Genomic DNA, 15107 nt, shown 5'->3' with positions numbered 1-15107 from the left:
GGCCTGGTTTTCCGCCGCAAGTACAGAGACTTCATCTTGAGCAGTGACTGAGGGAAGGCTTCTGCTTAAATACATGACGGACATCCCAGCCTTCTTGGTCAGGGCAGCTAGAGCCGTGAACCCAAAGGGCCCATGTGCTCCTGGGTCTGACCTGTGCTTTGCCCGTCACCAGGCCACCGGAGTACCGTCTGTGACGTCACCAGCGTCCACTCAGATTTGCAACATCTAAGGAGTGCCGAAAGTCAGCAGCACCTCCAGCGTGCTACAGGGGCCGGGCGGCTCGGGTGGCAGACATCAAAACCAGGGCTGCCTCTCACCAGGCCAGAGTGCTCACCTCAGCACCCGTGAAGGTCTAATTCCTCCAATGCACATGCATCGCCTAGTATGTTTCAAGCACTGAGGCTAATAACAGCAAATACGTATGTGGCATTTACCACGTCCCAGGCACTGTTCTAAGCGCTTTACAGATAGTAACTCAATAATTTACACAGCAACCATATGACACCGGCTTGCATCTCGTACTGCCCCGCTTACACAGGAGAAAACCGAGGGACAGTGAGGCTAAGGAACCTGCCCAGCAGGATCCAAACACAGGCCAGCTGACTCGCAGTGGGGGACCTTAGCCACTGCGCTGGACACAGTGATGCCCAGAGGCCAAGACCAGCTCAGGAAACGGCCAGTGCTACACAGGTGGTCAGGCTGATGAGAGAGGAACATGGCAGGATGGTGTGGGTGGGGACCACTTAGATTGGGTGGTCAGGAAAGGCCTCTTTGAAGAGATGAGGATTATTGAAACAAGGGCCTACGTGACAAGAAGCGGGTGGCCAAGCCAAGGCACTGGGGGCAGTGACCAGAGTAAGCCCCCTTGGAGGCGGAGCAACCTTGGAGGCGAAGCAAGCTTGGTTGCCTGAGAGGCAAAACAGTGAGCCTGGCAGCAGTGTAGTGAACCAGAGTGGCTGGAGATGTGGAGGCTGGGAGGGAGGCAAGGCCAGGTCACCCCTGGGGGCTGCCTAAGGAACTGGGACGATTATTCTCTCACCCATTTGTCTTTTTCCCGAGAGTTCTTGCAAGCCTTCGATTCCCTCAGAAGGCTACACCTGGCACTGTTTCCCTGCCGCTGTCACGGGACAGTCTCAGGTAGAGACGTAAGCCAGAGCCCATCCACCCGCTTCCCGTCCTCCCTTCTAGGAGGGAAGAGGGGCTACTTGGCCTGGGGACCAGGGTGTGCTGTCCCCTGGATGTCCCCAGCAGCTTCCGTGATCATCCAGCTCTGAGCTCAGGGAGAGGAGTGCCGGAGGAGCGGACTCCTGGCTGCCCGGCCAGCTGCAGAGCTCTTCATAAATCAATAACCTGGCCTTCTGGTTTCCACGACAGTGCCCTGGGACACTCTCAGCTCAGACTGCAGCTCGCAGACTTGCTCTGCCCCCACAGACGGTCATGCACTTTGTGAGCTGTGACCTTACCTCTTGCCCCGCCAGGAGCGCCCAGGCGGTGAGTGCCATGTTTTAGTCACGGGTGTTCTCAGGGTCTGCGCTGCTGTTTGGGGAAGGCGGCAGGCAGGAGGGAGGGCAAGGGGATTCCACCAACCCGGGAGGCTGTGACCTGCTGGTGGCTGGCCTTAAGGCCCTCGCTCTGAAACCCACAGAGATTCTCTCTTCTTTTAGTCCCACTCTCCTCATCCATAGCACATAAAAGGGGCCTTGAAGGAAAATGAGTGTCTAAAAAATACATCTTGGAGACTTCCTTGGTGGCCCAGTGGTTAGGACTCCTCGATTTCACTGCAAAGGCCTGAGTTCAATCCCTGGTTGGGGAACTAAGATCCTGAAAGCAGTGAGTTGCAGCCAAAAATTTAAAAAAGGAAAGTATGTCCCGAAGCGGGGTGGGGACCTGGGAGCCGTGGCAGGTCGTGCGTCCGGCACTGACTTCGTGTGGCTCGGCTGGCCCCTCCTCCCGCCCCTCAGGGAGCACCCACAGCCCCAGATCCAGTGACCTTCAGTTTTCCTTTGTGGAGCCTGCCCCCCCCCCCGACTCTCCAGCTGCGGAGTTGCATGGGGTGCAAGGAGTAGGCAGGGGACCCGAGCCTGGTCAGAGGACCGTCACCAGGCATGTTATCAGGTCACCGGGCATCAGGCTGGCCCTTATGGCAGGGGTGGCTGAAGTGAGGGGCACCGTGAGCCCGGAGCCACTGGTGCTGCCAAGTGGGGTGAGCATGCCCGTGGTGAGGCTGACCAGGGAAAGGCTAAGACCGTGAGAGGAGGGGTTCCGGACACCGGGTCCCCAGAGGCTGTCGTGCAGGAAGCCGTGACTCTGGGGACACTTCAGTTCTACGAGTCAACAAACTCCTTTTTTTTTTGCTAAAATGAGTTTGTGCCGGGTTTCAGTTGCACTGAAGAGGACTGACTGCTGCTCTTTCTAACAGTCCCCGTGGCATCCTGACCTGGAAATCGAAGAGTGGGAATGAGAAGACGGACTGATGGATGGACAGAGGGATGGAGAGATGGCAAGACCCGTGTTGAGCAAATCTAGCTTAACAGTGACTGTGGAATCCAGGGGGTCGTGTGCGTGCAGCGCCTCCCCTTCCTGTGTGTCTGACATTCCCTTAAGAAGTCAGGGGAGACGTGCTCGGCACGAACATAGCACATGTGGCTTTGGCTGTGAATCTAAACTAGGGCACAGTGTTTCTGACAGAGAACACGGAGAGGCTGAACTATGAACTGTCTGGATCACGGAGGGCCCTGCCTCTAAGCGGTCACTGGATCTTGCCCTCAGCTTCTCCACATCACACCTTACGACCCAGTCTTTCAAAGGCCAGGAGCCGGAAGTTCAACTCAACAATGCCTTTTCTTGAGTCCGTCATCCCCAATGACAGCAAGGTCCACAAAACAGAAAGAAAATGGACTGGGTGGTGAAATAATACCGGGTGTTATCTACGAGGGAACTAGCTTTCTGGTAGAAACACCCATAACGTAAAATCTTCTGTCCAACAAAGTTATTTTCATGTTTCTACAGTGCAGGGGTCCATGCTTGACAGGCATGGTGTTTTAAACAGGACTAAGTGGTCAACATTTAAAACTGGAAAAATCCCCTATTAAAATCTAGAAACTTGGCCTCTTTTGAATTAAACAATTAGGTATCTGGTCATTCCGGGCCCACGTTTCTACATAGTAATTACTAGATGCACCTGAGGTGGCGGCCCCCTTCAGAGAGAGCGGGCTCCCTGGTTCACCACCGTCACCAGCTCTAGACACACACCTGGCCAGCTTCCTTCTGTGAAGGGTTCCACCAGGCCCTGCAGCTGTGTGGTTTACAACCACTGGCTAATTTCCCCCAGAGGACACCCCCTCCCACCCCCGCAATCTGTGCGACAGTCACTTTCTAACAGGAAAGGAAGTGTCTGCCCACAGAGAAACTCCACCTGGGTCTTACTCTGCTTGTCTAAGGGCCAATTCTTTTATTCCTCTCTTCCTGAACATCCCATCCATCGGTTCCATTCAATTTCACAAGGATTTATCGAGCATTTTTTGCATCTCTAACCAGCTGTTCCTAAACAGGCTGAAGGAATGAATGCTGTGACATCTGCCTTTATAGCCACTGGGTTTTGAGCGTTTCTTTTCAGTTGCAAAATACCTTCAAAATACAGACTGTCAGTTCTGCTCTGCTTCCTGCTCCCTGTGAAACAAGAATGCATCTTTCCCTACTTATTTATATATTGAGACTATCTTACAACAAAAGCTTTGAGATCTATGTCCTTGGAGAGAAAACAAGATTGGACTTGATGTTACCAAAGGCACATTTCTCAAGAAAAGGGCTCCAAGGTGCTGCTGTAAAGACTGTAAAGTCTCACCGATCCAGTGAAAGGGACCCCAGGGCTGAGCACTGGGTCTGACTTCTGAGCGCCCCAGCCGGGCCAGAGGACAGAACCCAGTGTTCCTGGCAGAGAAACACGAGAGATGGGCTGCAGACTCACTGGCCGTCTCAGTGAGGGGAAACCAGGTCACACTCTGTGTGCACTTCTTTAGCACTAGATCTGGTACCTTCCAAGAGACAGCTGCCTAGGCTGCCTCCTGCTAAGCTGATTATGGAAATTTCTGGATTGGGCTCCTAGACAGCAGCTCTGAGTGTCCGACGGAGTAGCTTCAGGCTGGGGAGGGTGCCCACAACAGAGGCCTCGGCCCTGTCTGCTTCCACCGCCCCCTCCCCGCTCCCTTAGTGGGAATCCCAGAGTAAAGGCTGACACCTCACCCCTGACTCCATCCCCAACCTATCAAAGAGACAAGTTTCCATTATGGCCACTGAAAAGCTTTAGAAATGAGCTGCAGGTGATCTTTAATAATAAAAGGACAAATGTGTAGCCTGCAGTGTGTGTGTGTGTATGAGGCGGGCGGGGGGGGGGGTGGGGGGGGGGGGGGTGGCGGGGGCAATTAACGAACCAAGAGTTATTCCCTTGAAAGCTGAAACTAAATCATTCCTGTCAGCAAATGACTGGAGATCTTCAAAATTCTTCAAGACAGTTTGATTCATTTTGGAGATACACATCAATTCAGAATAGATTCTACAGCAGAAATCGTCAGCCAAACCAAGAGACACAATAGAGAAGTCAGGAAATCAATACGGAGAAAACTTTCCCCAGTAAAAAAGTATAGCCACATGGGTGTTACAGGATGAAAGGTTTACCTGTCTGTCATGTTGAGTTTAGAGATTACATCAGCCTGTAAAATAAAACACACAAACACACAGACACACAAAAAAAACCCCTGGAGAACAGCCAAGAAGATTGAAATGTCCATTAGTGTTTTATTACAGACTTTATGGACATTAATCTTCAGTCCCCAAACCACTTGCAAAATACAGAAAACTCCTAAGTTTTAGTTTAGGCATGCATCTGATCATCATACGTCAAAAGTATGACAGAGAATGCTACATTCGTCAAGCCAAATTAACTAGTTTTCTTCTCTAAAGTTTATTCCCCTCTGATGCTGGAAGCTGAGCAATGAAGAAGGCTGCATGACAGACAGATTTATTCTGGTGCCATCGAGGCAGCGGTAAAGGTGAAAATCAGACAGAGCCATCAAAAGAAGCAAACGCATCTTACACACATATAAAGGAATCTGCCAGTCAGCCCAAGGCCTGCGCCTCAGACTGCACTCGCACGACTGGGGCCGACACACGGTCTACGGCTGACCGGCTGGAAAAGAACGGGGACGTGCGATAGGCATGCGTGAGGCAAAGTCACAGACACTGCCTTCCTAGGCAGGTCAGGGTTAATTCAAATTAATTTGAACTCAAAATACAAAGCACTCAATTGATGACACTGGGAACTGCTTTAGGAATGGTGGAGAATCCAGGGAAAAGAATTCTACAGGACAGTTTGGAATGGAGTGAACACATTCACAACCATTTTTGATTTTTAAAATGCAAATTTTTATTAAAGAAACAGAAATTTAACTTTGCTTCAGTCTGATAACATAATCAATATTGTTATAATTTGAAGATCTTGATGGTATATATTCTGTTTTATTTTTAGGTATTCCAACTTAAGACAATACTGGTTTGCAAATATAATCAAATACTTTGGGGGATTATGGAAAAGATTCACTCAATTCCAGACAGCAAAGCTTCTCGGGGACGCTGAGAAACAACTTGAGCATGCCTTTACTGTGCCTGCTTGACTCTGGATTTCTTGGCAGGAGAGCATTTACCTCGACTGGAAACCCAGGCCCCATCAGGTGTCCCTACCCCACTTCCCTGCACAAGCTCTAAGAATGTAAGGTTTTCAAGGTTTTTCAAAGATATTTTCCTTACCTGACCCAGAAAGTAAATTCCTCCACCTACTACAAAAGCAGAAATTGCTGTACCAAAAACAGCAAATAGGGTGATGGAACCAATATTTTGAAAGAAATTACCCTGTTTGAAAGAGCAGAGATGAGAGAAATGATTAGAAAGGCTGGTCTGGTCAGTGAAGTCATGGCCCCACAACTGGCCCTCCTTATATGCTTGAATCTCTGTAAAGGGCACCGTCACCCCGCAGGGTGGGCAAGCTGGAAACCTGGGTGCCCTCCCTCACCCCCACCTGCAGTGCAGAGCCAGTCCCGCGGCCTCTGCCTTCCCCTCGTCACTCACGTCTCTCTGCTTGTCTCCACTGCCCCTGCCAGCGGCCAGCATCTCTCCCATGGACCACTGCACAGCTTCTGTTGATAATAAGTCTCAACCATCCCTGGCCTTGCCCTCTGCTCTTCAAGGGCTTCCAGAATGATCTTTGCAAAAGATAAACCTAACAGTGCTGCCTTCATTCTGACCCCCGTTTCCACTGAAAACACACATAAAACGCAACCAAAGCCTGGATGGTTTGATTCCTTCAAAGTCTCCAACCTCCCGTGTTCTCTGGGTTCCCAGTCACACTGGTAGCTTTTTTTCCCTAATTTTTTTATCTGGCTGTGCCAGGTCTTAGCTGCCGCACACAGGATCTTTGATCTCCGTTGTGGCACGCAGGATCTTTAGTTGCAGCATGTGGGATCTAGTTCTCTGACAAGGGACGGAACCTGGGCCCCCTGCACTGGGAGCTCGGGAGCTGAGCCCCTGGGCCACCAGGGAAGTCTCCTCACTGGGAGTTTTTTGTTCTTCAAACACATCGTCATACTCTCTGGGCTTGGACCACTCTTCCTTCCCCTCTGCTTAGTGACCTTTCATCATTCTCACTTTCCCTGAGGGAAGTCTCCTCTGACCCCTCCGCCAAGTCAGACGCAGCCTCTGTTCTTGATGCACACCGCCTCTTCTCTTGGTAGCGCTTGACGCGGCTGAAATGTGACACTTACTTATGTCATGACCTGACTGCTATCTGTCCTTCCCACTAGGCTGCAGGCTCGGGGGGGCAATGACCATGTCTGCTCTGGTACGACACAGTCACCGGCATATGCTTATCAGATGGATAATGCCCAGTGAACAGGTACTGAAGGAATTAACTGTGTTTCTGTCTGATCAAAGTCCAAAATCTATATAACGATAATTTTTTCAATTAATTAAGAAGAGGTACATTACTATAAAGAATATCAAGATAATAGGTTATACTATCAGAAACTCCTTTGTGCTGTCCACGTCTTTTAAGCAATTTTATTCCACTCTATTAGTGAAATAGAGTGAAATAAATATGACAAATATATTCCCATCTATACTTTACAGCATTTAAGAGAAAATATCTGAGTCCAAGCAGTAGTAACATCTTTCACATATCCATTAAAGTTAAGAAAAACAAGCTGTTTATTAGAATCCTGTGGACTCTACTTAGGGACAAGGCCAGGGAATCTTGATGGCCTTTGACTGTGGGCCTGGGCAAGGAATCCTATTTTTTTTTTTAGTCAGAAATGGTCAAGCCACAGACAAAAGGAACTGATACTTTTTTTCTGGCCACATCATGCAGCTTGTGGGATCTTAGTTCTCTGGCGGGGGACTGAGCCTGGCCCTTGGCAGTGAAAGCACCGAGTCGTAACCATCGGATACTTTAAATCTAACTTCAAAAGACTGCCTCACTCCACATGTAGAGCCCACTAAGCCTATCTCCTTCAGGAAGTATCTCTGCTTAATTTTTTGCAATTTTGACTTGGCTGCCCACGATCTGACATTCAATTACTTTGGCATATCAATCTTTAGCATACAAAGAACTTTAAAATAACTTAAGGCAAACACAATGATTGGGTTCTTTCCTAAACAAAAGACTTTCATCTATGAGTTTTTCTTTGCAAAGAGCTGTTTTGTCTTTTTAAGAACAGATTACACTAACTCTTGGTCTGTTTGTGTGTGTTTAGTTGCTAAGCCATGTCTAACTCTGTGACCCCATGGACCGCAGCACTCCGGGTTCCCTGTCCTTCACTATCTTCCAGAGTTTGCTCAAATTCATGGCCATTGAGTCGATGGTGCTATCCAACCATTTTATCCTCTGTCACCCCCTTCTCCTCTTGTCCTCCATCTTTTCCAGCATCAAGGTCTTTTCCTGGTGCTTTCCTGGTGGCTCAGATGGCAAAGAATCCACCTGCAAGGCAGGAGACCCAGGTTCAATCCCTGGGTCAGGAAGATCCTCTGGAGAAGGGAATGGGTACCCACTCCAGTATTCTTGCCTGGAGAATTCCATGGACAGAGGAACCTGGCATGCTATGGTCCATGGGGACAGAGGAGCCTGGTGGGTTACTGTCCATGCGGTTCCAAAAAGTCAGACATGACTGAGCGACTAACACTTTTGTCTGTTTACAGGGATCTAATTCTGCTATAACTTATGTAGTTGGCTAATATTAATCTGGATATTGAAAATTTACCAAAATTCAATTTACCCCACTATAAGAACTTCCCTTTGCTACATAAGGCAAATTCATCTGCTTCTTTCTGACATAATTAATGTTCTATTCTTTATATGATACTAATAATTCAAAGAACCAAACAGCCGCCTACCTAATGCATATCAGCTGATGATAATCGTATGGAAATTTTTAGTCCAAACCCAAATTTACACCAGCAAACACAGCAATGTTAAAATAAAACAAAGTCAACTTTCTATTCTTTAGGGACAAGTGCAGGCAGTGGACAGAAGTCTCTAAATTCACACTTTCAACTCACATTAGTCCCTTTCACATAAACTGTCACATTTTCCGCTGGAAAGTCATCTTCAAAGAAGTTTTTTCTCAAGAAACTATTTTCCTCAAATTCTGAATAAGTTTATTTCCCTCTTCTCCAAAAAAATTAAAAGATAAAAACTTTACATGTGCTAATATAATAACCAGTGTTATGTTTCTAAATCAAACAATCATTTTCGGGAGTTCCAGTTCAATGCTTAGGACTCCATGCTCTCACTGCCGAGGGCTCAGGTTCAATCCCTGGTCGGGAAACTAAAATCCCACACACCGAGCAGCACACCAAAAAGAATATAATACGCACATCACTTTCTTCAGTACTGTTGTGAAGTATTTTCATAGTCTGCTCTCAGTTCTTTCAATATTTGTCCACAAAATTAAAGAGTAAAAGACACTGACCTTCAAACCCTTCTTGCTTGTTTTTCTAACAATTATCTGATGTCAGTTTTAAAAGATATAGAATTTTTTTAAACACTAAATTTCTTTTTCCTTTTGATTAATACACAGTAAAATGGTAACTAAAAAAATCTGGACTGAACATCTTAATTTTGCTTTACTATTCAGGAAGAAAACTAAAGATTTAATTTGTATGTTTTTGCCAAAACTCTCATGACAAATTTAATTTTCAAGTTTATTATGTTATTAATATTATTTAATCTGTATTTATTTTTAATTGGAGTATAATTGCTTTACAATGTTGTGTTAGTTTCTGCTGAACAAAGTGAAACAGCTATATGTATAAACATATCCCCTATTAAATTCTTATTAATAGTAACATTGCTTAGAGGCCCTCATTCTTTTTGATTTCCTGGATTGAAGCTCGCCAGGCTCCTCTGTCCATAGGATTTCCCAGGCAAGAATGCGGGACTGGGTTGCCATTTCCTTTGCCAAATAACAACTAGTCAGGTTATAACAGAGAATACAAGCAGCACTACCAATTACTGTGGTGAGTGGTGAGTTGCTTACATTCTTTCATCTAATGTAAATCTCAAAGCAACCTAGGAGGTAGGGTTTTGGGGATCTTTTTGTTCATTATTTTAAAATTTCTACTCTACTCAAAAGGGGGCATCCCCCGTGGCTCGGCAGCAAAGAATCCACCTGCAATGCAGGAGCCACAGGAACCACGGGTTTGATCTCTGGGTCAGGATTATCTCCTAGAGGAGATCTCCAGGATGGCAACCCACTCCAGTATTCTTGCCTGGAGAATCCCATGGATAGAGGAGCTTGGAGGGCTACAGTCCACAGGGTCCCAGTCGGATACGACTGAAGTGACTTAGCACGCAGGCACTACTCAAAAGGAACCCATAGGGGGCAGCGCATGACTAGACCTGGGTCTCTGGGTCCAAAATTCAGGCTCTTCCCCTCTCCAAGGACAGGCCAAACCTTGAGTCCTTCCAACTCTCATATTTTTTTAAAAATCACATTTACAAAATAACTGTTGTACTACTAGTATTTTAAGTTGAATCACTTTCTTATTCCAAAACTTAAATACACGAATATTTTAAAAGAACTCACAAAGAAAAGCCTATGGTACACAAAGTGATAAGCTCCTGCCCAGGCAGAAAGAACCCCATTGGAAGCTGGAGGACAGAGACCAGAAATGTCAGAGCAAAGCAGAGAACCGGGCGGGGCCAGATGCTGCGCTGCAGGGTCAGGAGCCAAGAATGGGCGGAGCAAACTGTGGGAGTCCGGGAAGGAACAGGCCAGAAGGAGCTGGAAGCCCGGGGGGAAGGTTGCGCTCTCCTCTGGAGAAGAGAAGCAGGGCCAGGGACGGGCTGGGAAGGTACAGGGACGGGGGCTTAAGTCAGGTGTCTGAAGGGTGGGTGGGCCCAAGGAGGGAAAGAGGGAGAAACAGGAGTGGGAGAGAACCAGCAGGCCCGGGGCCCCCATCCTGTCATCGCAGGACAGTCTGACTTTTTAACATGGGTCACTCTGCCTCCAAGAGGAGTCAGTATAACGTCCACGTGCCATTAAAATTACTTTGGGAGACTTTTCTGGTGGTCTTGGAGAAGGAAATGGCAACCCACTCCAGTATTCTTGCCTGGAAAATCCCAGGGATGGTGGAACCTGATAGGCTACAGTCCATGGGGTTGCAAAGAGTCGGACACGACTGAGCGACTTCACTTCACTTCTGGTGGTCCAGTGTACAGAAATACACCTTCCAATGCAGGGGATGTGGGTTTGATCCCTGCTTGGGGAGCCAAGATCCCACATACCCCGGGGTAACTAAGTCTTTGTGCTGTAACTATTGAGTGTCAACTAGAGAGAAGCCCGTGCACCACCACGAAAGACCCACGTGCCACAATGACAATCCCGCGTGCAGCAACTAAGGGCTGGCGTGGCCAAATAAATACATATTTCTAAAAAAATCACCTTAGTCATCTCTAAGCAAAGAACCCCTCTAAGGAAAACACTAGTAAGCCACACTGCCTGAAATCATGAAAGCAGCCCACGGATCGTGTTTGCTCCTCTTCACCAGTCAGGTGTGATGGTCCAGATTCCACCTCATACCCTAGGCTGTTCACACAGAGCTATCGCTACTAATTAACACCCAAGCTTTTAAGGAAACACAGGGAGTCACCCAGACCAAAAGCACTAATGCACGCCCAAGTCTTACCTTGTGCAACGAATATCCTGACTCAAATATAATAGGTGGAAGCAAGAGGAGGAAAAACATATTTGGACGAAACATTTCTTCCTCCTGTAAACATAAAATGGGTATTTTCAGAGGCATGGGATTAAGAAATAAATCCATCAGTGAAGAGCCAAAGTCATTCTTCTCTTGGAACTTGGCCCAGTGGAAACATACACTGTTTAAATCACCACCTTGATGATAAAACCAAACAAAAGCAGTGACAAAACAAACAAACAAACATACAAAGACTTCAGAAGAAAACCTGTATTTAAAAATGTAGAACTAATGATTTTAAAAGGTGACCAGAAAAATGAACAGCAGAATGAACTGCTTCCAAATGTACAGCAGTAGGCTCTTCCTTCTACTAAGGAAAGTAAATTAATTTTAATATAGAAAACATTTCGATTCAAAAAGAACATTTTCAAAAACAAGTCCACAAATTGGAATTCCTCCAGGGAAAAGGTAATGGTAAGCCCTAAAACAATCCACTTAGAGGGAGGGTAAACCCCACTCATGTTTAAAATAGCCCTGCCTTTTCTCTGCCTATCACAGACAACTATGCCATTTTCCTAAATCTGATTGTGATGAAACAATTCTCACCTGATGCCCCTGCAACTTGGGACATGGCTATAAAGTGGGCCCCTTGCCATGCTTTCAGATTCAAATATTAAGTACCATTATGAAATATATTTTTAGAATATGAAAATCTTCGGGGGCAAAGTTACTGTAACTTTGGGGGATGAAATAATAATTTCATCTTCTACATTAATACAGCTCTCTTCTTATAAACCTACGGAAAGAAGGAAGGAAGGGATGAAGAAAGGAAAGGACGAAGGAAGGAAGGAAGCTCTCACTGCGATGGACTGGAGGTAAAATGCATGCTGGTTCTTAAACCCAATGGTGATGGTAACACCACCCGCTTAAAACTGCAAAATCAGGACCTTTTCAAAAGAAAATCCCAAGCCACAATCTCAACAATCTGATTTCCTGTCAAAATACCTAGTCAAAAGAATGATAAATGTACCCTTACAAATGTATGGCTGTTACCATAAAGACTTAACATGACATTTGAAAAAGGCTCAAAATAGAAGCAAATGATGACTTCTGAAAATGCCTTATTAAGTCTTAAAATAACAGCCTGTGTAACAAGCTCATGACTCAGACTAGGGCCATGTGAAAGAAATGGGCCGACCTCTGTGATCTGTGGGGTACCCTACTGGCAGGCTCTGTGTGGTAGGAACACAGCAGAGACTCTTGGAGTTTCAGAAACTATACTTCCCCTGGGAGAAAAGAGAGCCCGCCTGCAGTGGGCTCACAGCATCCTCGGTCCCCAGTTCACGTCCACCTGGAACCTCCGAAAATGACCTGATTGGAAAATAGGGTCTTTGCAGATGGAATTAAGGGCAGAATCCAGTTGGGATCTTTCTGGATTAGGTGGGCCCTGAACCCAATGAGAGTGTCCTTAAAAGAGACAGAAAATGACACTTAGACACAGAGATGAAGGCGCGTGAAAACAGACTGAGGCAGAGACAGGAGTTATGCTGCCACAGCCAAGAAACGCCCGGGACCACCAGAAGCTAGAAGAGGTAATGAACGATTCTCCTGAGGGCCTAGATTCGCTCCCTTGAGGGAGTGTGGCCCTGCCAACACCTTGACTCCAGACTTCTGGCCTCTGGAACTATGCCTGAACAACCTCTGCTGTTTCAAGCCACTCAATCTGTGGTAATCTGTTACAGAAGCCATAGGAAACACACACGCCACCTGACGGGGAACAGTGTTACAGAAAGATCCTAGGTTCCTTTGGGCAACATCTCCCCTAAAGTGGTCTGAGGTGGTTTGAGGTGGTACTTGAGCAATGTGTGTCAAATACCACCCACCCCAAAGACTGAGAAAGTCAGCCCTTTCTGACTCTTTTTGAATCCCAATTAAGTCAGACGCATCAGTCTGAGGCTACCGTGTTAAGCCTCTCTCCAATGTGCTGATCCCTCTTTTTGACAAAGAGGAGAGGCTTGGCCTCAGAGGCTTCAGCAAGCAAATGCACTACTCTGTTTTTAATTTATAAAAACAATTTTGGTTTCCCACTTCAAACAGTATTATAAAGTTTCCTTATTTAAAATGAACGTTCATCAGTGTTCACAGCAGTCAGAAGGTGGAAACACCCCCGGGGCGCATCAACAGATGAATGGATAAACAAAGTGTGGTATATGCCTACCATGGAATATTATTCAGCCATAAAAAGGAAAGAAGTGATGCTACAGGTTACAGTGTGGATGAACTTTAAAAACATCATGGTAAAGAAAATAAGCTAGATGCAAAAGGACAAATATTGCATGATTCCACTTATTTGAGGTACTAGAATAGTTAAGTTCATAAACACAGAAAGTGGAATGGGGCCACTGAAAAAACAGAAAATGTTAAAAAAAACACAGATGAACAGAAAGTGGAATACAAAGTAGGTAAAGAGGAATGGGGAATTGTTTAATGGGTAGGGTTTCTGTCTGGGATGATGAAAAATGTTCCGGGCATAAACAGTGGTGACGATTAAATAACACTGTGAATGTATTTAATGCCACTGAACTGTACACTTAAAAATCGCTCAAATGCTAAATTTTATGTTCTCATTTTACCACAATAAAAGCTTTTAAAAAACTGTTGTAAAAATGCGTGTACATAAACAAGCAGGCTGACTTACAGAAATACACCCAGCACATGACAACCAAGGTAGAAGGCCGCCCAGCAGGAGAGTGTGGGAAGGAAACACGGCTCTGTCACTGCTTTCTCACCTCCCACCGCCCCCCACAGCACCAGCTTTCCAAACAGGCCCTGCTTCCTCCTGCGGCTTTCCACAAACACGGCTCCTCTAGAGAGCCTGCCCTACTGTCTTAGCCTAAAAACCTCACCCCTTTCTGAGGTCAAGCACTGGCTGCCTGAATGTGGTTCACTTGTCTATACTATTAAATACGTTACTATTCTTTACCTTGAAAACCAACCCCTGCTGAAAAATATATTTAATAACTCTGAAGCATAGAAAATTAAAAGATAACTCTTTTCCTCGTCCTGCTCAGAGCAGGCTCACCCACTCACAGGCTTCCCTGGGCTACCCCGCAGTCCCTAGGGAGCAGCTGCACTCAGCCGGGAGAGTGTGGGCCTGGGGCTGAGAGAGCGTCTGCTTCTTCCAGACGCCAGAAGTTCACATTTTTACATGAAGTTTCTAGAATTTTATATAGATTAATAATATTTAAAAGAAAACTAATGATTTTTTAACTGGTTTTAAATTGATTCCAATTTTGATCAACTGATTTTAAATCAAACAAAATGTGTCGGGAGTGGTACTTACACATCAGGCTCTATCCAGGGTAAGAGTAGAGAAAGGGTGTACGGTCTGTGCTCCCTGCCCGAAAATGAGCCACTGTGAGGAGGTTAAAGTGAACCAGTTGCAGGAAGGCCGAGCTTTATACACAACGCGCTCCAGTGGGGCCTGCCCAGTCCCTTCCCAGGCGGAGGGGAGTTCTAGAAATATTCCAAGCTCAATCCACATCCTAAGATTCATTTCACACATACAGTATGTCCTGAGCACTATTATCATTTTATAAACGTAGCCTTTCTCTTTTTCATTGGAGTACAGTTGATGCACAGCGTTGTGTTTGATTCTGATGTAAGCTGACTCAGTTTTACATATATGTGCATATATATATTTTTCACATTCTTTTCCATTATAGATTATTATAAGATACTGAGTGTTAATTATAACAGTTTCAAATTGCATTTTACCTCAGACTATGAGGCTCGTTTTACAAATTTTATACTCAATAGTTCCACAAGTAAATTAATCTTCACGCCTAGGAGCTGGCTCAAAG

At 46.1% G+C, this 15107-nt stretch overlaps 1 protein-coding gene across 5 annotated transcripts in view; it reads right to left on the bottom strand.

The window, feature by feature from the left end:
• The window catches only part of SLC9A8 (solute carrier family 9 member A8), a 74899-nt gene that overhangs the window by 33869 nt on the left and 25923 nt on the right, over positions 1-15107 (bottom strand). For 3 of the 5 annotated variants that reach the window (XM_061437926.1, XM_061437925.1, XM_061437929.1), the window contains exons 5-7: positions 11233-11316; positions 5803-5904; positions 4675-4754 (exon numbers count right to left, since the gene is read on the bottom strand). In XM_061437926.1, coding sequence (XP_061293910.1) covers positions 4675-4754; positions 5803-5904; positions 11233-11316 — 266 coding nt within the window. The remainder of the gene's footprint in view (positions 1-4674; positions 4755-5802; positions 5905-11232; positions 11317-15107) is intronic. The other 2 variants (XM_061437928.1, XM_061437927.1) reach the window with 1 other exon arrangement.

The sequence above is a fragment of the Bos javanicus genome, chromosome 13 (genome assembly GCF_032452875.1).
Source record: "Bos javanicus breed banteng chromosome 13, ARS-OSU_banteng_1.0, whole genome shotgun sequence".
NCBI lineage: Eukaryota > Metazoa > Chordata > Mammalia > Artiodactyla > Bovidae > Bos > Bos javanicus.
Note: the sequence above shows the minus strand (reverse complement) of the source record. Positions and strands in the feature narration are given on the sequence as shown.